The sequence below is a fragment of the Mustela putorius genome, unplaced genomic scaffold (assembly GCF_011764305.1).
Source record: "Mustela putorius furo isolate JIRA1106 unplaced genomic scaffold, ASM1176430v1.1 tig00003853_pilon_pilon_pilon, whole genome shotgun sequence".
In the NCBI taxonomy this organism is placed as follows: domain Eukaryota; kingdom Metazoa; phylum Chordata; class Mammalia; order Carnivora; family Mustelidae; genus Mustela; species Mustela putorius.
In genome coordinates, this window is record NW_025422005.1 from 5,066,585 (window position 1) to 5,092,438 (window position 25,854).

The 25,854-nt window shown below is 44.6% G+C and overlaps 1 protein-coding gene across 15 annotated transcripts in view; it reads left to right on the forward strand.

Moving 5' to 3' along the window:
* The window catches only part of CAMTA1 (calmodulin binding transcription activator 1), an 813,334-nt gene extending 788,314 nt beyond the window's left edge, over positions 1 to 25,020 (forward strand). For 7 of the 15 annotated variants that reach the window (XM_045063671.1, XM_045063666.1, XM_045063673.1 and 4 more), the window contains 7 exons: positions 4,381 to 4,568; positions 5,073 to 5,319; positions 6,158 to 6,229; positions 7,734 to 7,754; positions 9,201 to 9,394; positions 10,118 to 10,192; positions 21,719 to 25,020. In XM_045063671.1, the coding sequence (XP_044919606.1) occupies positions 4,381 to 4,568; positions 5,073 to 5,319; positions 6,158 to 6,229; positions 7,734 to 7,754; positions 9,201 to 9,394; positions 10,118 to 10,192; positions 21,719 to 21,782 (861 nt within the window). In that variant the 3' untranslated portion in view covers positions 21,783 to 25,020. Of the gene's footprint in view, positions 1 to 4,380; positions 4,569 to 5,072; positions 5,320 to 6,157; positions 6,230 to 7,733; positions 7,755 to 9,200; positions 9,395 to 10,117; positions 10,193 to 12,837; positions 12,869 to 21,718 lie in introns of all 15 variants that reach the window. The other 8 variants (XM_045063665.1, XM_045063674.1, XM_045063667.1 and 5 more) reach the window with 5 other exon arrangements.
* Positions 25,021 to 25,854: the final 834 nt, after the last annotated feature.

Consider the following 25,854-nt stretch of genomic DNA (forward strand, 5'->3'; position numbering starts at 1 on the left):
GCTGTTAAGCTGGCAAATTCCATTAAATAAAATATACTACGCAGGGGAGGACCAGAGGAGCAGCCAAAGAGCATGAGATTGACTCACTCTCTGTCCTCGTCCCTCTACAGCCCAAACAAATGTGGCAGGGGAAAATGTCCCATGAGAAATTCAGTACAGTACAGGTCTAGAGAAATGCCACCGGAAGGAGGGGCCTGGAGAGCCCCTGGCCTGGCCGGTGCTCGCAGGGAGAGGGCCAATTGCGGAGCTGCTCCTCTTCGTCCCAGGATCCCCTTCCTGCCGCCTCGGCTGGTGGCACAGAGAGAAGAAGGTGGGGTGCGGGCCTCACTACGTACCAGCCCATCGCTGCAGGTTGGGGGAGGCCTGCCAGGGGAATCAAAGAACTTGTTAGACAAGAGATTAATAACATGTTTCTGGAAAAAGCCAAATAGTAAATATTTTAGGCTTCGTGGGCCATACAGACTGTCATGACGACTGAATCTGCCTTTCTAGCACAAAGGCAGCCTTAGATAATATCGAATGAACGAGTGTGGTGATGTGTCAGTAAATCTTTCTTTACACAAACAGGTAGCCGGCTGGATTTGGCCATACTGCATGTCAATACTAAGCAATCTAGGACCATATTTATAAATGTAAACAAAATAATAAGTTACCAGACTCTGAAAATCCTTGCCGTTCACTGGAGTTCTCTGCAGCAAAGGAAATGTTCTGTGTCTGTACTGCCCATTATGGTAGCCATTGGTGGTCTCCAGAGCCAAAAAGGTAGCCAGTGTGACTCAGGAACTGGATTTCTGATTTTATGTAAGTTTGATTAATTTAAGTTTAAATAACCATTGGATAGCAGAGCTTGGTAGCAGCTGGCCTTGGCTAAAATGGGACTGATGCAGGAAATACAAAATAACCTGACAAGTTCTACTTTACATTTCCACTGAGCCTCCAGAGAGAGTAAGATTTTGCTACCTTAAGAGCATCTACCTATGAAAAAGCAATAGTCTCAAGAAGTATTCACCAAATTAAAAAAAGACAATGAAAAATAATTAAGGAATTAAAGAAATAATGAAGCACTTCAAGCCAGAGTTCATGGAGCAATGCACAGTAAACCAGCAAAACTGATACGTCTGAGGACTTAGTGACAGTGTGACAGTACACACAGCACTTGTTAAGAAGGGATGCTGGAAACAGAGGAGGAATCCTATTTTAGAACTAATGTTCTTATTATTTCAATAAAACTAGGGAGGCAGGGAAATGAAGAAGGTAAAGGTATGAAAGCAGCTCTCTTACTTGCGGGAGATTATACATTTTGTTCCACGTGTGTTATTGATAGATGAGTGTAGGCTGAAACAGGCTTGCTTTGTATGTCAGGTTAATTGCATAAAAACAGGCTACAGAATTTCTTTTTTTTTTTTTTAAGATTTTATTTATTTATTTGACAGAGAGAAATCACAAGTAGGCAGAGAGAGAGAGGGAAGCAGGCTCCCTGCTGAGCAGAGAGACTGATGCGGGACTCGATCCCAGGACCCTGAGATCATGACCCGAGCCGAAGGCAGCGGCCCAACCCACTGAGCCAACCAGGCGCCCCAGGCTACAGAATTTCTGAGTCATTGAAGGGGGGAAAAGGGAACTGGGGCCCATTTGGGGAAAGTTCAGGAATGGAAAAAAGTAAAAATGAAGCAATAGGAATAATAAGCAGAAAACGTAATAGTATAGGAATATTTTCAAACATGATTCATTCCCACTTTGCTATCTGGCAATTCTATTAAAAGATTCTCAGATTGGGTAAAAAAACAAACAAAAACAACAACAAGAAGAAGAAAGCGGCAAAACATACTATATGCTGCTTATAAAAGAACTAAAATGAGATGACACAGAAAGAGTGAAAAGAAAGCCTTAGGCAAAGATAGAACAGACAAGTAAGTATAAAAAGAAAAAAAGATTCAAAGTACAATTCAAGGCAAATAGTATGGACATATCATTTGTTGTGGAGATACAACCCATCCACAGTTGTGTAACTAACACAGCCTCTGAATACTACAGCAAAAGCCAGTGAGTACAAAGCAGTGTGGAGCCACACTCAGTCACAGTGTGAGACTCACATTTACCTCAGCATCTGTCCGAGCGAGGAGGTGCGGAAAGGAGAGGAGAACCCGGAACTAGGCCGTTAGAAAGCTGGCTTTCATAGCTTCCACAGACATATTTAATATCTGTGATGGATTTAATGCAGGATATGCTTGTATGTAATTATGCAGGCGGATGTGATTCATACACATAGTAAGTATACGGATGATTCTTCTTTTTCTGTATCCTAGACAGATCTGTGAAAATTGCTCATATGTTAGAACACAACAAGAATTTAAACAAAAACCTAAAGCTGCACATTTATAGACTGTCTTCTCTCACCACAGCACGAGAAATTTAGAAGCAGATGATGTGACTTTTCAGGTCCTACTGCTTAGAATGTTATTATTTTGTTTAAAGTCATTTGAATTTCCTTGCCTGTTGCAGCTGGCATAGTAAAAAGCGCGTGTGTGGTAGCCCAGCGTGTGGCACGTGTTGTGATCCTAAGTGTTCTCACACTGACACGTGTTATAAAAATGGAGGACTTGGGGGGGCGACTGTAGAGTCATAGTCTTCAGTCTCCAGAAATACCACTTTGCTTTTAATTAAACATTTGGATACTTTCATGGAAAAGGTATCAGGCTAGGACTTCCTGTTGCTTGAGTCACAAAGCAAGACACTTATATGGAGGGAAAATAAAGGCTGCAATTTTTTTTTTAATTTTTATTCCTATTATAAGAACCATTCTGGTTTGTTGAAAATATAGAAAATTACCCAGGATAAGTGTTTAGCAGCTTCCTGCTGTATACCTCACGTCCCATAAGGCCCACCCCCTCCAAGTGCTCCATGTAATGTTAGTGTGCCCCTTAGAGCCCTGCCATCAGCCCCCCAAAGTTTCCCACGCCCATTTGCAGTCATCTCTGCTCCCGCCCCAGCCCTAGGCAGCTGCCAATCTGATTTCTATCCTCAGAAGTTCTGCTTTTTCTGGAAATTCCATATCAATGGCATCTTAAAATTTGCAGGTTCTGTGTCGGGCTCCTTGCACTTAGCATAGGGTTTGGAGGTTCATTCACGTTGTAAGATAAGCATTTTGTCACCTTTGTGTGGGTCCTTTCAGGATACTTTCACTTAGAAACTTAAATGGCTATTATTTCCATTTCTCTTGTCAAGAGAGACATGCAGGGAAATCTTTAGGAAACCGAGGCCATATCTCTAGGTCTGCTGAAATCTGCGGCGGCACCGAGCAGCTCGGAGGAGTCCGCTTCTCTCTTGGGCTTGTGTTTGGGGCTGCAGGAGTCAGCAGCCTCACTGCCCTGCACTAGTAACAAACGATTCATTTTTCTCACATGACAGCAGGTGCAGAGGTTCACTGGCTTGGTGATGCCAGTAGGGCCCAGACTTTTCCCCGAGCTTTTTGTTCTTTCCAGCGACAACTCCTCTTGATTCTTGTTGCTGTGCGGTCACAGTGTGGGGGCGGATGCTTGTTGGGAGCCAAGGCAGGAAGAAGAGGGGAAGAGCCAAGGGCATCGGTGCTGTTCATCAGGAAAGCCAAAGCTTTCCAGGGATGCCTGGTGGCTCAGTCGGTTGGGAGTCCGCCTTCGGCTCAGGTCATGACCCCGGGGTGTGGGGGGTGTCCCTGCTCTGCGGAGAGCCGGCTTCTCCCTCTCCCCGCCGCTCCCCTTGCTGGTTTGTTCTCGCTCTCTCTGACAAATAAATAAATAAAATCTTTTTAAAACAAAAATTTTAAAAGCTTCTCCCCAGACCGCGCAGCAGACGTCCGTAGAGTCTCTTTGTCCAGAAGCGGGTCATGTATCCTCCCCTCTGTGTGCAGGAGGGTGGGAGGTCCGGGGGAGGATTATCTGACTGGTTCCAGCCAGTCGGGAGCCGGCCTCGCCGATGGGCTCATTGCTGCCCTCTACAGGACCGGGGTCTCTAGGCAAGGTCAGGGTGGCAGGGACAGTGGCCTTCCTTTTAGGTACCCTGTAGCGTCACCATGGTAATGTGACAACTTGCTGAAGAGCTGCCCAGTCACAGTATCATTAAATGGCTGATCCGAGCTGAGAGCAGAGAGTAGGCACAAGGCAGAAGCTCTGTAAGACTTGTGTATAAAGATATTGGCCGGACCACGATTAGGAGAGAATCAGGTCTCAGTGTATTTGGCTGAATTGTATAAAACCTTACAGTGATGCTGGGCTGCACTGGATTGAGGTGGAAGGCCGTCCTCCCTTCATTTTTCTTCCCAAGGGTAGGTGGGGTGGGGGGAGGGGCTGGATAATTCTTAAGGTTTCCTCTTAACCTGAGTGTTTTGTGAACTCTGGATTCCAGGTGAACATGATGACCTTGGCAGAGCACATCATTGAAGCCACACCTGATCGAATTAAACAGGAGAGTTTTGTGCCCACGGAGCCCTCGGCATTGGAAAGACCAGACACTGCCACCATCAGCAGTACCATGAGCTGGCTGGCCAGTTACCTAGCCGATGTCGACCGTCTGCCAAGCGCTGCCCAGATCAGGTCAGCGGAAGTCCGTGGGCCACTGAGTGGCGTAAATGCCTGGACTCAGCGGGAGGTGTGGGAGGCTAATTAGAGCTGATGAATGCCATGTAATAGGAGATCTCGTGAAGGAAGGAAGACAGCGCTGGGACAAGTCCCTTCACCACTTTTAGATGCCTGCTCGCGTCCTCGCCTCTTCCATGACTTTTCTCTCCTTGTAGCACTTGTGAGGTCATGTCCCATGATGCCCCCCCCCACCCACCCAATTCATCTGAAGCTTCCTGAGGGCAGGATGGCATCTTCGGTGGCTTATTTAGCATAGCGCTAAATTTGTGATAGGCACTTAGGAGGAACTCGCGACCTGAAGGACAGTTAAAGTATAGAATATGTTTAGCAGCTGACAGGACTGAACGAAGGCATGTTCGTAAGAGTGCGCAGTGGCCCTTGTCTTCTTACTCAGCAGTATGTGATGGGGATTGTGCTGATCAGTCACCAGTCTCTCCCTTGTGTCTCCTCTTGTTTCAGAAGTGCATATAACGAGCCTCTCACCCCTTCTTCTAATACCAGCTTGAGCCCTGTTGGCTCCCCAGTCAGTGAAATGGCTTTTGAGAAACCCAGCCTTCCCTCAGCAGCAGACTGGTCAGAATTCCTGAGTGCGTCTACCAGTGAGAAGGTGGAGAATGAATTTGCTCAGTTGACTCTTTCTGATCATGAGCAGAGAGAGCTCTATGAAGCCGCCAGGCTCGTCCAGACTGCTTTCCGGAAATACAAGGTAAAGTAGAACAGAGTCCTGACACGACATTGGTAAGGTCGGGGACCACAGATGGAAGTCAGCATCATCCTAACTAGAACTTATGCCCCTCACTTCTTTTTTTTTTTCTGAGTCTGTAGAATTGTTATTTGGAATTATCCTGCCATATGAAATTTTAGTAATAATTTTCAGAAGCTTTAGGGAAATTAACCAGTAGAGTGTAGTTAACACCATGTCAACTTATTCTTGGTAATGGTGACAGATATTTAGTATTTAGTTAGTATAAAGGGAGTTGATACCTCTGCCACAAGGAATTAATAACCTAAGGCAAGGGTTCTTAAGGGACTGGGACTGACTGTAGGCAGCCCATGAACTCCTAAAATCTTGTGCTAAAGCTTGTGTGTGCATCTTTGGTGGGAGAAGGTCTGTGGCCTTCCACAGATTCTCAGAGGAGTCTTTGACCACCCTGAGAAGGTGTTAAAAGCCGGTACTCATCAATCCCAAAGTCAGAGTAGTTGGGGTTATGTTAGGAGAGACAATGGAAATCTGGCAACGTATAAGGGCAAGTAACACAAACTGTGATTTGTTAAATACTTGCAAAATGAACATTTCTAGACCTCCTAACATCCAAATATCATAGTTCTATTTAGAAGGAAGAATCAGAGATTTATTCTGTAAGTTCATTTTTCCTAATTTCTACTTGTAATTAATTACTACTATATTTTCATAAATGTGGGGGCCTCAGAGAAGGTTATAAACGAGCAGTAATTCTACTCAAGTCTGAAGAAAGTTGACATTTCTTATACCCAATCGTTAATTCTTACACTGAATTGGATTTTTCTTTTACTTTATCCTTCAGGGCCGACCCTTGCGGGAGCAGCAGGAAGTGGCCGCCGCTGTCATTCAGCGTTGTTACAGAAAATACAAACAGGTAAACCATAGCTTTGGGTCACAGTAGGAAGTATGCCTCGTCCAAACAGCAACAGGACTCTAGCATGTAGTGTGGCCAGAGAGCGCTATGTCTGGCACCTGATTCAAAGGCTTTGGATTGTGTTAACCAAACAGCAGAGGGAAATGTTCCAGAGTGGGGGGTAAAAAACGAACCAAAAACCCCTCTGCTATTAAAGTGATGTCACAAAATAATTTCTGTTCAGATTGTTGACCTTTTGGTATCATGACCCCTGAGATGCTGGTCTGACACAGAGAAAGTTACTTGTGTCTGAAATGAGGCTCCGTGTGCCAGTAATTGTACCTGGAGTCATTGAAGGACTCTAGGGAGTCTGATGTGGTGATCAGAGAAGAGAAATAATGGCGCTTATCTTTGACCTTGAGCTATAGAAATGAGCCACTCTTGAGCCACGCTCCTTTCAGCTTCTTCCCAACCGTTTTCAAGTGAAGACTTGGAAAACTCTCTGAAAATCTTAAGAAGCCCAGAGCAGCTTATATGGCTTTTGCATTCCTTAGTTAAGAGATGCAGGAAGGACACCTAAGTGTTCTTTCACGCTGTATGACTGTTTCCAGAACACCCTGTGAGGCTACTGACCTGCCACCATGTGGGAAAGGGAACTCATGTGCATGGGGCCCCGAGGAGGTACCGTGCCTTACAGCCACGTCATCTCATCACATCTGCTCCTTACAATTACTGGCAATAAACGATTTTATGTCCCCTTTACCTTGAAGAAGCTGAGCTCAGAAATGAAGTCAAGATTAGATTTTCCAAACCACCTGGGTGGTTAGAAAATGTAAAAACCTGCCTACTTGAGTTTTGACTGGCCCATATGATAAAGTTTAGGCCTTTTAGTAGATTCTAGAACTTTTCAGCAGACGGTGTTCTAGGTAGGTTTTTAACTTTTTTACTTAAAGGAATAACACATGCTGAGATGGGTAGCGGTCCTGTGGAAGCGTGGTATTATGTTCTGTTATGAGGCAGGGCTCGCTTTGATTTCTCACACGGGTTGCCATGTTCTTGAGTTTCTCTCGGCTGAAGCCCTGCTAGTGAAAGGGGGTGGGCTGGGAGAAGTCTTCGACTTCTAACCCATTGAGTTCATGATCCCAGAAAATGAAGGTTTATTGTGTAAACGCTGGCACCACAGTACCTAGCTCTGTCCTCCCATTAGCGCAAGTGAGACACGTGAGGCTCCCAGTCTGTGGCCACAACAGGTGTTTATTCCAAAGCACGGGTCTTGGTTTTGGTTTTTAAAATCCTGTCCCAAAGAAGTGTTGTCTCCAACGAGGAAAACAGAAGGCATGATTTTTTGAAATACTGACAAGTATAAGACAAGTATTTTGGAAGATGGAAGGCATTAATGTAGCCAGATTGCCTTTTGTTTTTTTGTTTTTTGTTTTTCCAGTTGGGAGTTTTATTGGTTCTGGTTTTTAATTTCCTTCTATTCAGCAATCTAACATTAATCTTGTATTTTCTGTTTCTCCCCAAGCTGACATGGATAGCCTTGAAGGTAATGACACCCAAGTCCCCTCACAAACCATTCCACCAGAGTCACAAACTTCACACCCATCACCAGCTATAAGAAGGGGCCATTAAGACGGCAGGGTCAGGAAGCAGGCGTCCTCCCCTCGCCGGGCGCCTAACCACAGCGCATCTCTGGGGCCCACATGGTTGCTCTGTTGGAGTGGGTTTTGGCATTAGCAGTCATCAGACATTTTCTTGGGCATGTCAGTCTAAAGAATCCGTCCAAGCCACCAATTCCCTTGAGCCCAGCCAGCTACTTAGGGCAGCTCCCTCCCTCCTGCTGGGCCTGGCCCAGTCATTTCTGAGCTTGTGGTATGCACGGCCATGGGGAGGAGAACCACAGGAGCCCTGTAGGGGACTGCGCTGTCTTCAGAGATTTGGGGGCAAGGGAAAATGGAAAGCAGGTCAGACGAGACTAAAGAGGACTCTTGTGCGAGGGTCTTGTGTCTTGAACATTCTGGGGAGACCGCTCCCTCTCCTCACTGCAGCTGCCCCGGGCAGAGACGCACGTAGGCACAGGGGTTTTCTCAGGAGTAGTTCTCCCCGGGATGGTAAGTTGCCTTCTTGCAAGCCAGGTGCTTCCTTGTGACTTCTTGTCCCCAGAGTCCTATTCCATTTCAGTAGTAGTTTGGACATGGCGTTTTTTTTAAATGTGGAGGGCTCTGTGTTTGTTAGTGCCTAGAGACAGAAGTGGAAGAAAACTCCTTCTCCCGTGCGTCATCCCTCCCCCGAGCAGTGCTGCCGTAGGCCGGCCAGAGAGCTGCTGGCGCCAGGTCCCGAGCTGGCCCCTGGCCTGCGACACTTGGCCCGCTTTCATGGCTTCACCCCATGTCAGTCTGATGAGCACTCATCTTTCTGCAGGTTAAATGTCTCAAAGGTGTCAGCGTTTCATGATAAGCCTTGTATTTGGGACCTTGCAACTCGGAAACGTGTCCTACGGAACCGTAGTTAGGAAGCAGCTGCCGACTGCTCTGAGTGGGCAGTGAGTGTGTGTGGTGACGATTGGGGCACATAAGGAAGGTTATTTTAAAATGCTTCAAAATTGCAGAGTAAATATTAATCTTGAACATTTAAGTTGTACTTTCTAAATACGTTTTTACTATTCCTAAATGTCTATGCATATTGCTGTTAAAAAAATTTTTTTTTCAAGAAGGGAAAAATGTTTGGTATTTTTGGGAAAAGCATATTAAAAGCAGTACATGGTCTGAAGGCAACCCTTAAACTAACATTTTGCATTTGGGGAAGGTAGGTGACAGTGTTCCTGGTTTTCCTCTTTAATGACTGAGCCCAAAACAGAGACTATGATGATCAAGGGGGGGAAAAAATGAAAAAAGGAAAAAGATGTTTCCTCCCCCTCCCCCGGCGCGCTCCGAGGACGTGGACTGGTGCGGCTCCCGGTGTTACTGTTGCGCCCGTTCTTGTTCCCCTGCAGTATGCACTTTATAAAAAGATGACACAGGCTGCCATCCTAATCCAGAGTAAATTCCGAAGTTACTACGAACAAAAAAAATTCCAGCAGAGCCGGCGTGCTGCTGTGCTGATCCAGAAGTATTACCGGAGTTATAAGAAGTGTGGCAAGAGACGGCAGGCTCGCCGAACAGCCGTCATCGTGCAACAGAAACTCAGGTGGGTTGACCTCTCGCTTGGGCGAAGCTGTCTGGGCGAGAGAGCCTTGGCTTCGTGGGGAGAATGGCCCTGCCCCGACATCGGGGGCGACTCGCCTTGGTGGGACTAAGTGCTGTGCCTGCCTGTGGTGATGCCCGTGCTGTCCGTCCCTCCGTGCTCAGCTCCTTCTGGTTCCTTCTCTCTAATCCGCAACCCCCACCCTGGGTCATTTTGTTGTTCCCACCGACTTCAGCTGGGGTGGGAATCTGGCGGGACCCAAGTTCCTGCTCAGAGCGGGCGCTCCACTAGGGAGTCCAGATTGTAGCGTCATTGCACACCAGCCCTCGGAGGGATAGTTAGAGGCTGGCTGGGCCATCTGAGAGAGCGGGACAGGGACTTGGGACGCAGTGAAACAAGCTCATAGACATTCGGCAGAGTATCAGACTCGGGCGAGTCGGCTTCGACCCCGAGAAGGCCTAAGGCTGGAAAGCCTTCTTCCACCAAACAGGCTCAGGAAGGGCTGGGAAAGGACAGCTGGGGGTCCCGTATGTCGCACGTGGGCCCTGTGCCCACCACGGCTGTGGGCGGGGGCCACCACCCCCTCCTTCCTTCTCCGCCCCTGCTGTGCGGTTTGCTCCCTCAACTGTTTGATTAGGGGCCTCTGTCGCTGCTCGCCTGTGTTCGGCGTGTGCGCGTCAAGCGTCACGGGGCCCCCTCGTGACAGTCCTGTTCCGGCTTTTTCAGGAGCAGTTTGCTAACCAAAAAGCAGGACCAAGCTGCTCGAAAAATAATGAGGTTCCTCCGCCGCTGCCGCCACAGGTAACCCTACTCATCATCTAGACAGTTTGCTCATCGAGAGCCAGAGCCCAGCCCTAACCCTCCCGACCACGCATGACCGGCCGCAGCGCGGCCCGACATTCCTCAGGGGGAAGGTCCGGGTCGCAGGAGGAGCGCAGACCTAACTAGGGCCCGAGCTGCTGCTTCAGGAACGGGGGGCCTGGCGCAGACCGCGTGGCAAATAGCGGAGACTCACGCCGGTGACTTTCTGTCTTAGTCCGGGGTGAGGACAGCTGAATGGGACCAGCTTCTAATTCCCGTTTCTCTTCAGCCTCTTATTCGTATGCCACACGCAGCAGCTCCTCACTCCCAGCCCCGAGTCCTCCCGGGGAGCACGCGAGCACCACAGTGCTCCCGTCTGGAAGCCTTAGAAAAGCGCGCCCCAGCCAGGCTCCTGCTGAGCGCGGGTGCCCTCTGCTGGGCGCGGCGGGAAGGGGCAGCCGTCTGCGCGGACGCGCGTGCGTGTGCAGTTAGGGCGAGAGCGGGCTTCCGGCGGGCCTTCCCTGGAGACCCGGCAGCGTCCCGCGGAGCCAGCTGAAAGGGTTTCTCTTGGTTTCCTCAAATTCGAGCTTCTTTTGTGAACACTAGGCGCTTCCCTTAGATTTGCGGGGAGCTGGTGAGATCGTTTGGTTTTCCTGCGCAGGTTAGCACTCGGGTCTGGCATCCGTCCCCGCGGCCTTCCGAGCTGTGTTTCACGACCCTGTGCGGTGTCGCTGCTTCCCTGTGCGGTTCCCAGAGCCCAGCTCTGCGGCGAGCTCTTTGACGTCTCCTTTCCTCTTCCTGTTTCACTGTACCTAGAGCCCGAGCCCAAGGGTCCGATTCAACTCAGGTCCAACAGACGTTCCCTTTTACTTCAGTTTTTCTCGCTCGGAAACCGTCTGCTTGCTCACTTGGAAACTCTTTGGGCTTTGAGACTTAATAGGCGTTGGCTGGCCATTTGTACTTTGACTTCTCTTAGCAAAAGAACTCTTTTATATGATGTTAAGAAAAGGGGCACAGGGCCACACATGAACAGTGATACAAACTTCAAAAAGAACATTCTTTAGGATGTATCTGATATTCTCTACCTAGAATGCAGTTTGGAAGAAGCTAATGTCACCCCCTAGGCCTCATCAGCCCACCTGCTCTCTACCACGCAGCGACAGGTCATTCCCTGTAATTAACCGGCCAGTGAGATTTCAGGACGGCACTCAGCTAGGAGGTCTTGTTAGGAAATCCAGATGAAAATATGAGGCACCGGTGACATAATCACATCAGTTCTAGCCTTCCCAAGGGCCCATCTCTCTTCGCTCCCACTCTGTCCCACCTCTGCCAGCAGGACAGTACTTGCAGCCAAACAGGGAAGTTGATTCTCTCCGTTCGGTGGAAACTCTGGGACTTCCCTAGACCCTTCTCTGGAGGCTCTCACGTGTGCTCCCACTCCCTCCTCCCTTGTTCCTCTCCGACCTGCAAAATGAAAAACACAGGAAGGCTCTACCCAGCCCTGCTGAGACTGTGTGTAATGCTTTCCCGGCTGATTTTATCTTCAAGAAAATTAGCTGTACGTTGCTCTTTTTAGGCCACTCTGAACAAACCTGAATGTCCACAGGTCGCCTTTTCCTTGTTCTTTCTGCGGGTCTTCTCCCCAGGCTCTGCGAACACGTGTAGGTAGTGCAGCCTTGGTCGTTATGCGCAAACGGACATAAAGCCCCACACTCCTTTTCTTCTCTTTCTCATCCAAAGCTGTGCCTTGTGTTTACACTGGGTGAGGTGAGCGGGTCAGCTACTTAAACAAAACTTACATGCATAAAAGGCTGCCCCCTCCGCCCCCACAGTAGACTGCCCCCCGCCCCCAGTCCACAGTAGACTGGGCCAAGGAGTCTTGGCCAAGAGACTGGGCCACTCTTGTTTTCAAAGCTCTCTTTCTGTAAACCAGTGGAGAAGAAGCTCATGGTTACCTTTCTCAGGTTCATATTTGAACGAGTAGCAAGCTCTTGAGGGTGGCAAGAAGGTTTGTTATGAGGAGGACATTGGATTATGGACTCTGAATTCCTGTTCATTGTTTGGGATGAAATAAAGACCCCCGACTGGCTCTTTTCCTTACTTGCCCTGGAACAGTTCAGAGGTTAGGAGGAATGTGCAGGCAAATTTTATTGACCTCTGTACGCCCACTGTATCCGATCCGTAAGTCTCTTCCCATCCCTGCATCCGCAAGCTCAATAGAACCTGAAGTCTGAGCTCCTCTTTTCCCTGCGATGAACGTAGCCCTGGCTCCATTCTGGGGTACTGAATATTATTTTAAGAGAAACTGTCATGTGTCCTGGCCCTGAGAAGCATGAAAATAGAAAACCTCATATACACCTTCTCAGGAAAGGTAGGTAGATAATGGCTTCAGGAATCAATAAGAGGTGTCCCATTTCTTAAGGAATTTGCCAAGTCCTACGACCCCCACAGTTTTAGACTTCACGGTAAATTGGTGAATGTCCTACCTGCTCATTTCACATACCCTGTCACCACTCTCCTTTCTTTCCAAAAAAGGAAGCACTTTATACTCTTTTTCTGTTGTTGTTGAAATAAAGCTATGTATAAGGTTTCTGTTGTGACCCTCACATGCTAATAGCTCTTTGGTATTGTTTTACTGTCTAAAGCCCCCTGGTGGACCATAGGCTGTACAAAAGGGTGAGTTTAGCTGCCTGCTAGCCAGTGTTTACCTTTATCTTCCATTTTCAATATTTTGCTTTTTGCTTGCTTGCATGGGGCTGCAGCCTAGGTATGCCAGTAAGTTTCACATCCATTTTGAATGAAATAAGATAAAATGAAAACTAACCCTAATTACTAACACTGCTACATTATACAACATGGCAATAGTCACATACAGCAGATGAACAAGTGCATGAGTGCAAGGAAGGGAGGCCCTCCTGAAACCCCGCAGGGCATGCTTAGAAGTCGGCGTTGAAACAAGGCTGCACCAAAAGAAAACATCCAGCAGGTGGTTCTTTGTGATTCACATAATTGGCCACAATGAAATTCACTCAATTACTGCCACGTCAAAATTTCTAAAGCAAGAAAGCTCACGAGGTGATGCTGCTTTTTTTCCTTTCTTTATTTTATTATTATTATTTTTTAATGAATCCATTTCTTATTTAGAGTTACTATTTCCCGGTTACCCTGTTCCTATAGTTTCATTTCTAAATCTCCCTTTCCCTGGTGCCCTGAGGTAAGTCAGCGCACGAAGATGCTTTTCCAGAAGCAATGCAGGACACTCGTTAGAACACAACGAGCAAACCTGACTTCCAGAATTTAACAGCAACGCTGAATAAAGACAACGCGGTGTGAAGTGTCTTAAGTCCGTATATCTGTGTTGCAGTGAAGATTGGATGTTCCAACAGAATTTGTATTTTAAAGAAATGATAACAGAGGGGTATTTAGTAGACCCTGTCGGTGTCCTTGGGATTTTAGAATAGGATGCTGATTTGTAAGTAGACCCAAGGAGCAGAAGTCTCTGTCAGACCAGACCAGAAGTCAGACTGTGCCTGAAGTTACAGTAAAGGATGCAGAGTCAGGAAATTGATTTAAAAGCCAGGAATACCATTCACCAAAATCAAATCTGAATGTAGATGAATTGGACAACTTCTGTCTGACAGACTTAAGACAAGATCCACTTAAAAAATGAACACAGGCCTTACCTCTGCCCCGTCGCCCGGTTCTGCACCCTCCCTTCCCAGCCCTACAGTCACACTTGAGTCATGTGTACGATTCCTGAGAAGACACTGTAATTCAAGAAGTCTAAAACCTCTCATATTTCTGGAGCTAATATTTTTCATCCAAGTACACTTCTGTGGATGCTGACATTTTATTCATTATATCTTAAGTCAGAGGCCAACTACCTTTCCTGTAAGAGGCTTTAGTAAGATAGTAAGTATCTTGGGCCCCACGGTTGCTGTCACAGCTCTTCCGCTCTGCCTTCAGAGCATTTGAGCACCCACAGATAATACGTACATGAATGGTTATGGCTGGTGTGCCAATAAAACTTTATTTACACAGATATTCATTGGGCTGAATTTGGCCCATGGGCTGTAGCTTGCTGACTGATGAGAATAGGAGAATTGAGTTTTTAGAAGTTCTCCCGAAAACAAGACTCTATCTCTATAAAAGATTCCAAGTCTCACCTGTTTAAAATCATGGATACTCACTGAAAGAAAATGTATTTAAAAATACATAAATAAAGCAGCTATGCTGGTCTGTAAGTGTGACTAGTCAGTCCTCTTGAGCACCAGGCTGCTGTTCACAGTTGTCCCATGTGGTAGAGACGTCTGTGTTTGAAACCTAAGAAGAGGGACGCAAATCTCCATTCCCTTCTCTTTCTGTTCCCTCTCACTGCCTCTGTTCATAGATAATGTTTCTTTCCACTTAAAAAACAAACCAAAAAAAAAAACCTCCCAAAGAGCAGATGCATGTCCTAGGACTCACTTTGACTAGAAGTTGTAGTGTCCTGCATGTGCAATTATTACAGTCGCTGCAAGGAGCCCAGTAAGAATCTAGTAAGAATGTTGCGTATGCACTTCTGTTAGCTTCTGTATGTCAACGGTCCGGTCCTTTTGAAAAACGCATTTTCCAAAGGTGCTTCTCAACACCGCAGTCCCTACCTTAACTCCTTCAGCACCTGCTGCATTCTGTCGCGAGCTCCTAAAACTCCTCCCCGGGCAGGGAAAGCTAGGAGCCAAGCTAAGAGCTGAGAAGCTCAGGTTCTCCCTGGAGTGGTCCTGTTTCTCTCCCTGTGGTTCTAATTACCAGCAAGTTTCGCTCCCTCTCTGTTCCGTCAGAGAAGTCACGGGGGGCGCTCCCTCCCAACAGTCCCCAGGTTGAAATGACTCTCGGGAGGCAGAGCATTTGCAGAGGAGAGTTCTTACTCCTGGAATTTATGTCAAAGAAGTTAATACACTTACTCATTTATGATGTGGACCACACTTAAGACGTTTAAGGTTGATACATCAAAAGATAATACTTGAAAACTGAAGGAATTAAATTTTGTGGCGCAGTGTTTGCCAGACACTATTGAATTCTGCCTCCTGGAGGGATGAAGCAGAGGCTGTCTAGAAAGGCAGGTGATGTCGGTCTTCAGAATGAAGGCACAATAGGCTAATTCCAGGAGCATAGCAATGAGAAAATACCACTGTGTCTTCCAGTTTTTAGTATTCACTAATACTAAGGGGGGAGGCTAAGAAAAAGCCCCAGATCCCGTTCACCGCATAAGCTCATTTTCGCCCAGCCCTTCATCTAGGCTTAGCCCCTAGTTTACTGACTTAAAACAGTTTCCAAATTCTCACTAGCTCTTATAGGGATTTGTTTTGTCTTGGACACAATAGCCATCCACTTAAGAGAAAACTTTTGTTAGGCACAGATATATATTTAAATGAATGGTCTTAATTATTATTTCAGTTAATTTAGGAATTCTGCTTTCAAAAAAAAAAAGTGACTGGAGGTTTTCTGAGATTGAGGAAGTCTTTGGGGCACACATTGCTGAAAATACTCCTTTCCAGCGGGGTTTCGAATATATCGAACAGGGTGTTATTTAGTGTCCTAGCAGAAAACCCAAAGTACCTCATATGTCAAGAAATAACCTGACAGATGCATTCTCCAGGTACTGAGACTAAACAGGGAAGTCCCTCTTTTTCTAGCTAGAAAATGTCTTTTCACTTCTCTCTAAGATAGTTTTTTGTGAGTAACAGGAAGTGTTCTCATAGATCAGAGGAAACAACTCTCCGAGAAGCTATTCCTAGATAAATTCCTTTTTTTCTCTGGGATGATACTTGTGTGAGGGCTTTACCACCTAGAATAGCCACCGCAAACACTGTCATACACTGTGGGAACTCTGGTTTTCCAATAACCTGTCTTAGTGAGTTGCTGGCCTAGTACCCGCTTTCAGTAAAGGTGGGCAGAGCTACACAACTTAAAGAATCTTAATTGGAGGAAGAAGAGGTAACACTCTCTGGCCACAAAAATTTTAAGCAAGGGATTTTCTCTGTATTTGACAACTGGGTTTCCAAACTCTTGACTTTGCCAGATGGTGCCAGTTATCTGGGTAAGTAGTGATTTCGGTGCTGACTCTTGAGAACCGTCCTATGAAATCTCTTCAGTGGGTCATCGTCAAGATCTGCAGGTTACACTTGACACTTTCTGCTTTGTGGTATATACTTCAATCCAAGGGACGGTTCTCTGACGATGCCTGGAAGGCTCCTGGTTATTGGAGAGAAGTAGACAGTGCTCTAGGTCATGCACGGTGACATCACACTTCCTTAGTTAAATAAGTCATGAGGCGTAGATCCCAAGCGGCCCAATATATCTGGTGAGGAGTAGGAAATGAATGTGTGGGATGTGTCATCATGGATGTAATTCAAATATCCAAAGTAATTTTGTCTTACTTGCCTCTTTTAGGAAATGAATATTTTTGGAACACAGTGGTGTGTGTTAAATTGCAGACAACATGCTCTGTGTCATTCTTATTGGGCCTCTCTGTCTTTTTTGTTTTGCAATCCAAATGAGATTTCTGGAAAATGGCAAGATCTCTCTTTTCCTAAATTCCCCACGAGCTATTGCAGCTCTCAGAGCAACAGGTAACTCATCAGAAAGCCGCATCTGGCTGCCCTGTATATCTTTGACGTCCAGCATTGCAAGAATATACCTGCTGAAATCCACTGACTCATGAAACATTTCTCTGGCTGAGCGTTCCTGAGTAGATGGAATGAAGCCGCTTTGCCTTATGCTTTACCCACGGAGCCATTGTTTGCTACAAGTTCCGGAAGCAGACCCACTTCATGTGTTCATGAATTCTCATTGGACGTCTGACGGGAATAAACCCTGTGGGCTTTGCTGGCTTTCAGTGCTGTTGCTTCCTACATCACTTCGGTACATTAGAATGCAACATTTGTTTTTTTGGTTGTTGTTGTTTTTTCTTTGGTTTTTTTTGGGGGGGTTGGTGGTTTTTTGGGGGGTTGGCGTTTCGTTTTGTTTTGTTTTTCTTGTTGTTAAGACTGCAGCCGTATCCCAAGGTGGCGATTCTTTTCAGCCTAGAACACTCGGGCAAATCCTGGGGTTGTCTCCCATCCCTGTTGAATGGTCACAGGTCAAAGTCTTGCTGCCCTAATTACCTCAACTCCAAGCCAGTCCTAGGAGTACCATTTTCCACGGTGCTGACCGGAGGCTGAGAAATGATCTCCTGGCAGCTCTCCATACGGTAGCGAGAGCCATCGAGCTGCAGAAGTTGTAGTCTCTGTCCCAGTTAACTGTCTGTCCCATCCCACGGAAGGCTGCTTTGCCCGTCTTCTGTGGGGTGAAGTTCAGAAGCAAGTGCAATTATAGTGGGGTTTGTTTTTAGATGACCAGGACATCCTTAGGTTAGGTTCTCTCTTGGCTCTGAATGAATCTCACAGGTATAACTCCTTTAGAGAGCCAAAACCTCAGTAAGCATTAGCTGCCTGTAGATAGCACACACCATGGGACGGAAGTCTATCAAACATCTGTATTCTAAGTTCTATGAATACGGTGACTGGATCTTCAAGTATAATTCCAGCTTTAAAAATTCTGGTCTCTATTTGCCAGTAAGTGTGCTGAAAACAGTAGGCTCTTAATACAGGTAGTATCAACAGCAGTTGAGTCCGTTGATGTTGGTTTGGGACCATAAAATAATTTTTTTTTTTCCTCCACTGAATTTTTCAGTTGGGTGTTTTGTGTCATGTGATTGCAACATTTGTGAGATGTCATCGTAGTAAAAGATGGATAGAAAAACATAAACTCTTTTTTTTTTTTTTTTCGGAGAATGACAAGCAGGAGTAATTATTACAGAAGTACACTCCTTGTAGCACATTTTGGAAATATAAATAACAAGGAGAAAAACGCACAGGTAACTTTTAACACCTAAACTTTTATGACCCTTCGTGGTAAACGTATGTGTAGTCAACATGGGCCTTTTAGTGGCAATTCATGTCCTGGCAGAGATAAGGCAGCCACAAATTTCTGTAACTATTTGAAACATCGGTTTTTTAAGATTTGTGAAGAAAAATTCGAGTATCAAATGTTCTAAGTTACCTCGGTGATAGAGTTAATTGTTCTGTTTCTTTAGCAGTAATATACCAGTCAAACATTACTTTCTGTCCAATTGACATTTGACATTAAACAAAATAAAATAAAAAATTAGGCACCTGTACTCTGTCCTAATAATCTGCCCTCCAGTAACTTAGAACTCCATTTGTGACTTCAGTAGGACAGATTATGAGGGTCTCTCAGTTTCATCTAAACCTCGAGAGAGAAATTGACATGCGCCTAGTCTGCCGATTAGAAATTGGAGGAGGATAACATGCTTCCCTTCTCTTGATTCTTATTCCCACTATTTTGAGACCTCTGGTCCATCTTTATAAAATTGTTAAGTGCATTTTAAGTGTAGGAATTTTTGTTCTCCCAAACACTGTAGTAAAATCAGCATAAGGTCTCATAAAGGACAGCATCTCAGAGTTGAGGAAACGTAGTTGTTAGGAATAAAGGTATTAATTGTTATCAGTTTTCAATAACGTACTCCTCTCATGCCACAGAGATTGTCCAAATGCCTTTGGGAAAACCAATACCGTAACTAGGCTTTTTGTTTTTTGTTTTTTCCCATTGTTTTGTACTCCTGACCGTATATTGGAGGCAGCGGGGTAGAGAGGTGAAGTCAGACAGGCCTGGGCTCAAGTCCCCCCTCTACCACTTGCTAACTGTATTATCTGGGGCACGTTGCTTCATTGCTATAAATCTCAGGTTCTGCACTTATGAATTGGAGAGAATGGGAATGTGTCGAGAGGACTAAACGAGGTAATGAATACTTAGCCCGTACAGCCATTGGAACGGAAGCCTTCTCTTCCTCTTCCACGATCTCCTTGAACATCTGATTTAAAAAAAAAAAAAAAGCCTATGCCACTGAAGCCATTTGGGTATCATTTATCATGCTGACGTACTGTAAAAACTTCATCATGAAACTGAGAACCAAGTTCCCCACCAGCTTGGGGGTGATGAAATCCTAGAAACCAGGGCGTCTCCTTTTTCCAGTGTAGACGATCATCGCCACCTCTGTGTGTGGGCATGCATCTGGCCTTGACCTAGAGCCACGCGAGGCTATCTGTTGCTAGTTCATAGCAGAAGATTTACCTAGTGACTTCAAAACCTCATGAAAACTTAGTTAACTTTTTAATTAGTTTCAAAAGAAATTGCAAAAACAAAACCAAAAACCTGCAAAAACGAATGTGGCCATTTTAACTAAAAGAAAAGCTTTTGTTCAAGGTTTACCCACTGTGATCAGCAGATGATAGCTTCTTTGGTATGAGACTGTATGAAACATCTCTGGCTTACAGTTCACTCTCTTTCTTTCATCTCGATGATGAACTTCGTATTTTTAAAGCATTCCTCTTCACTCTCGAAAAACTGTGGATGGATATCTGTGTTTATGCTGTCAGGTTTTGAGTTCAGGGTTCTTCAGGTTCTAGAAGTCTCATCAGTGATGGAGTCACTGTTGCATATCTGTGAATGAGTTCTGTACTGGTGCAGAAATAAAATGTTGTCTTTGAAGTGGCATGCACATTTTGCGGGATTCGCAACAAGCTCTGCACAAGTACAGATATTTGCATGCCCAGAAGTAGAGGTGGCATCGGTGCATGCCTTGCATTTTTCCAGCCAGAGGGCTGTTAGTATAGATTTTGCATGTTTAAAAATTGAACACACAATATAGCATGTTTCAATTTTTAAAAAGCCATTTATCAAGTCTGCATGTCCAAAATTAGGGACCAATAATGATGCACAATTCTGCGTTGTAATATGATCCAAATTACCCTGAAACTTAATAATCCATGGTATATTTAATTACAAGATTTGAAACTAAATAATACCCGGGTCCAGTTGTGAACAGAGCAATGTCAACGTGTTCTAAACGTACCTGTTGAGGAGGAGGGATTTAACAATTTTGAAGATACACTGTTGATCAAGCTGGACCTGGTGTATTTAGTCAATAAATCAGGCAAATAAGTTTTCAAACATGATAATTTTTTTCAGTATTCATGATGATAAAATAATAAAGCTTTTTTTTTCTGAAAGAGAGCAACTTCTCTCTGAAGAGATTGTATCAACTTTGCAGAATACTCAGAAATGATTCTGCTTGGAGGTGGTAAATATATTGTTTTCTTCAATTGTGATAATAGCGTATGTGTCAGGCCATTGAATCCCAGATATTAACAACAACTTCCTACGCTTTTCAAAATGTTTTCTTCTCCCTGAGTGTCAACAAGAATCTATTTAGAAAGTAAACTGGCATTTGTTTTAAGATAGAATCTGAATTGACCGGTATCACTTAAAAGATAACAGCAGAAACCTTAGCCTTGGAGAATCAGAAAACTGTGTTTGGGGATTACTGACCTCTCTATAGGCCCCCAGGAGAAAAACAGAAGAGCCCTTTTCTTGTCGCACAGTTGAGGTATAGGGTATCCGTGTCCTGAGAAACAGCAGTTTCTGTTTGCCTGAACCCCTCCTCCCACACCCGTTTTAGGAAACAAATGTTATCACAGGGTCCGCAGAGCTCACGCTGCCTGCCGAGTACCACAGGTGCTGCCTTCGGGACTCAGACCCTGAAGTCACACTTGCATTTGATCATTTTGCTGTTAAGGCAAGATCTCAGTTATTTGTCACTAAAAGGAAATAATCTAGCTCACAACCCCTTCCCGGGCACTCCACCGACGTCAGGTGGCCATATTCAAAACCCAAGACAAAGTTTTATATTGAAAACTATAGACCAGAGGGGATGGGTAACACATAATTTGTTGATGTGAACTTCCCATGACTCTGTGGCCAACAATTTCATTAAAATTTGTTCACTACAACATGTTTGATAAATAGAACACAGTGGTGCGCCCCCTGTTGCTGTCCATCTGGGAGCACGGGGGGAAGTGACCGGAACCTCTTAGAAAGTTACAGTGTGGAATGGGAGGAAGGTCAGGAAACCGAGACTCCGAAACCCCGCACAGTGCTCGAGCGCAGTCGTAGGGCCGTGCAGGTCCGACGGGCTGCAAGATACCTCCCGTCTTGAGTCTGTGAGCAAAGCAGTTCAGTCCCCGGGAGTGTCAGAAGCAAGTGTGTGTGCAGTTTCCCTAACGTGCCTCCCGCGGAACTGCTGGGCATTCGCGGTGGTCCCAACAGGCTACAAAGGAAAGCTAGGCGGACAGTTAACTTTTCCTAAGATGAGCACGGTACCGTCACACGTGACTTAGGGCAGTCGACTTCCGTTTTGCTTTGTGTTCAGAGCACTCGCTGCGGAGCAGAGTTTCAGGAAGGGACGTGTCTTTCTCTTGAGTATTTCCCCCAGCAACTTAGCAGGAGTTTCTTTTGCCATCAGTCTTCCAAAGGGTTTTTGTCTTGGTTTTTCACTTTGGAGGGAATAGTCCCGCCCTTCCCCTCATCCAGCCACGGTTTCACTATATAGCTATCACCTGGTGTTCTGTTCTGTTTCTCTTCCAGAGTGAAAGAGTTGAGAAAGGCCAAGGAACTTGAAGACATACAGCAGCATCCCTTAGCAATGTGACATTGCTTTTCAGACTGTTTTCATTTCTGTTTTTAGCAGAGACATGCAACGACACACACGCACGCACACACGCACACACACACACAATCCCTCTGCAGTTTTGGGGAGATCAGCTGCAGGATTTTAACAGGAATGTGTTGGTCATTGCATTTGCACTTTCATGGACAACTTTTAATTTGATCAGCAAGACATCTTGGAACTCAATCTTCTGTTGGATCATGGGAAAACAAGACACCACGAGGAATTGAGAGAGGCTTCCTCTTCTTAGGAAGAAGCCGGTTTCCTTCTCATATAGGGCTGTATTCAAACATCGTGTGGAACTGTACAAATATTTATACCAAAAATATAGACAAGCAAAGGTGGGGATGCACTAGCAACAAAAGAGAGTGCTGCTCCTGCACCTGTCAGTTACTTCCAAGAAGCTGAATCTTTGGGATTGATTCTCAGTGGAGGGCTTAGATCATACAAATCTTTATTGGGTCCGTGTGTTCTCATTTCCTTCACTGATCTTATTTTATTTTAATTTGTGTTTGTTTTAATCTCTACAGCACACTTAATGCAACTTTTAAAATCTGCAGGTTTTTAATGTCTTGTGGAAATTTGCAGAGGGGCGGGTGTGTGGTAAACGGGTAATGCATGGGAACTAATGAGAAACAGCTTACAGAGTTTAAATTTATTTTCTTGTCCCCACCACCTCCCAAGAACCTGCGAGTATAATGATCATCTTGTCCCTTTTGTCATGCTCAGCACTTTAATTTTTGGGCCTTACTTTCATGTGCAATGAGATTTACGTAGAGAATTGGTATAGCATGGAGCTTTTTTTAGTAACCTTGGAAACTGTAGTCATTCTAAGGAATCACAAACCTTGCCTGGACATTTGCCACCTAAAAGATCAGTGTGGTGCTGCGTTCTGGCCAGTAAATTCCATATTTTTGGCTATAATCTCATCCAAACTGAGCAGTTTCTGTGTATATATAAAAGGTAGAATCGGAAAGTGAGAAAATATTTGAAAGGGATTATATTAATTGCTAAATATTTTATTCACAAAGGTCAATAACATGGCAAGATAAAATTATTTGTATAGTTTTGTCTGAACGAGCGAGAAAAAATGTGGATGTATTGTTTGTATATATTGTATATATTAAAACAAAGAGATATGTGCATGAAATCAAGAAAAAAGAAATGAACAAAAGCAAAGCATTAGTGGCTATGGTCTGTAAAATGAAACAAAAAAAAACTTTATTTCACTATAAGAGTACTTTATTTTAAATGTTCTTTAGAAGAACATTTTGCTAAAGCATGACTAAGCTGCAAAAAACAAAAAACAAAAAAAAAGAGCTACTGTATTTAGACTTAGGATAAAAGGCAGAGTAACATTACTTAAAAAAAAAAAAAGGATATGTTTACATTTAATTTTGGCTACCAGGAGTTTATTTTATTTAATTTAAAATTTTTTTGCCAACGGTGCCAAGTAATGTGAATGTTAATATTGCTTAAGAAAATTAAGTTACTTTTGCTAAACAGATAATCATAAGATGAATCCGTATATAGCTTAACACCATCCACTCACTCCAACAAAGAACACTTAGAACGATCAAAACCTGACAAAAGAAATGGTATGACAAGTAGGAAAACGTCTCACGTTTTTCATATCTCCTGCTGGAAATCAGAAAATGGAACAAAAATTGCACAAAAAATAACTAAAAATTTAAAAGATGCAAACTGGTCTTGTAGGGTTGTCATGGTCTGTTACTCTTTCCATATAACGAGGAGCCAAAGAAATCTGATGCTTTTAAAAATTAAACTACTAACGTTAAATTGAGAGAATAAAGTTCGAATTTGCTGATGCCAGTTTAAAATTCCCAGGTAAAGTTTCAGGATCAGTTGGTGTGAAGCTGAAGTGATAGTTTTTGTTTTGTTTTCTTTTTCTTGGTTCTGGCTGCCAACTGTAAGTTAAAAACTCAAGGCTCGTTGTGAAGCCTAAAAATATTCACAAATAAGCTTTTAAACTGGTGTCTTTCGAAGGAAGGTAGATACAAAAAGATTGTGGTAAAAACTGGGGTCAGTGCTCTTGGTGCCTTTTCTATAATTGTACTTGTTTTTTAATTACTTCCTTTCACTGCCAACCTCGGATTACTGTACAGTATACGTCTTACCGCTTGTGATCAGCTTTGACAACAGTGACAGCCCCACAACCAGTAGCCACCTGTACATTTGTAAACTGACCTGGCTCGATTTTGTTTTTAAATGTGTGGGTTATGTTGCAGCTGTTGCACTCCCCCCGCCCCAAATACCTATTATTTTAAACGATTTGACCTGTAGGAGGACACTGAGTAATTTACAAAACACACAATTGTATCCATAAATGGGAATAGGAAGGTGAAAGCCAGCTCTTTCAGAATATCCCATATTAGAACTGAAATTAGATACGTTTATTCCATTTATTATGGTACAAATAACTGATCTTTTGACAAGAGTAATGACCTCAGTGGATTTGCTTTAACCCTCACGTTTGTTTATTTATTCATTTTTTATTTAATGTCTCCCATGCTACATTATTAGCCAAGTAAGTTAGAAACTTCTGGAAGATAAAGACTTAACATAGAATTAGGAGGGTTCTTATGGAGGGGATAGGAAGTAGGTTCAAAACCTACCGGTGTAGCCCACCAGTACAACTGTGAATCGTAGGTGAGGTACGAATGAATGCACTTCCACTGAAACGAAGCATTTCTGACCGCTTTTCCTTGGTTGTGAATCTTAATTTTGAATATAAGATGATAGGTAAGCGCAGCTTTCTTGGATAATCTGAATTCCCAAGTGCCAGGAGTAGGACTTCATTATAAAATTAATAGCTAATCTTATTCTGTCTCCTGAAGATTTAATTGCTATTCTTGTTACCCATTTGAAATCAGCTGTACTGTGTGAACGAAAATAAAGACAATAAACCGAACCCCTCTCTGGCTGCACGGTCGCTTATGGCAGTTCCACACAGTAGTTGGCGCCCAATGGGGGGTCCCTGAGACTTGCATGTAAAACTAGTCTAGATGTCTTCTTTTTTGTAAGTTTTATTTTTGTAATTGTGCATGTGAAGCATCATTGAATCAATGGATCTGTTGAAGAACTCAGCTGCTGGAAACCATGCAAAATGTTTTGAATTGCCCTTAAAATATGGAAAATGTTTTCTGAATGCTTTATATTCTTTCTGCTGTAAATTAAAAATGAAGAAAATTTCCCCATACTATGTGTGTGCTTTGCTTTAACTTTACCTGATACTGAAATCCGGGTGACCAGCCTGTTTCAAACCCAGACGAGATCACTTCCACGGATTTCCTTAGATCTAGAGACAGTGTTTTGTCATCCGCTATTACAGAGCTTCAGACGTGTCCGTAAGAGAAAAATGTCTTAGTAAGCCACTGCCCCTAGAACACTTGCTTTTCCCAACCGTCTTCTCGGGCACCGCTCAACATACCAGTTCCTTGAAACATAGAGACGCCAATCTCTGCTGCTTTTGAAAAGGCATTTTCCAGCTGACTACTAATACGCACCTTCTCTTCTGAGAATTCTGTCATCATCTCCTTTCCTTTCCTTTCACTGCAGAGTGTCATCCCGTGTCCCTGCTAGTGCCTCTTCCACGGAGTCCGGTGCGGATGCCCCCGCCAGACCCAGTCGGCAGGGTATCTCCCAACTCCGCCAGGCCCCGCTGGTTTCTCCAGCCCACTGCATTTAAGTGACATTCTCTTTTCGTGCTTATCCTCACTCTTTATTCTATCTTCTTTTCACCTGTACCCCAACCTGCCCCTTCTGGTTGGGCGGTGCAAACCATGTCCATGTCCGCTGCTGTCCTTGGCCATGTTTGCTCATCCCTTGCCTGGAGAGTTTTCTTCCTGCTCCCCCAACTCAAAGCCCACCTCCTCCGCGACACTCTTGTTCATTCTAATACACACTGACATCTCCCTTTCCAGACTATTACATCCACAGTGGGAAAAGACAGTTCGGCATTTAAGGATTTTGGTTTTCATTTCTCATCCATCTGCCGGCTGACCTGGCAGCGTTCTGCAGCGTTACGGGGTTG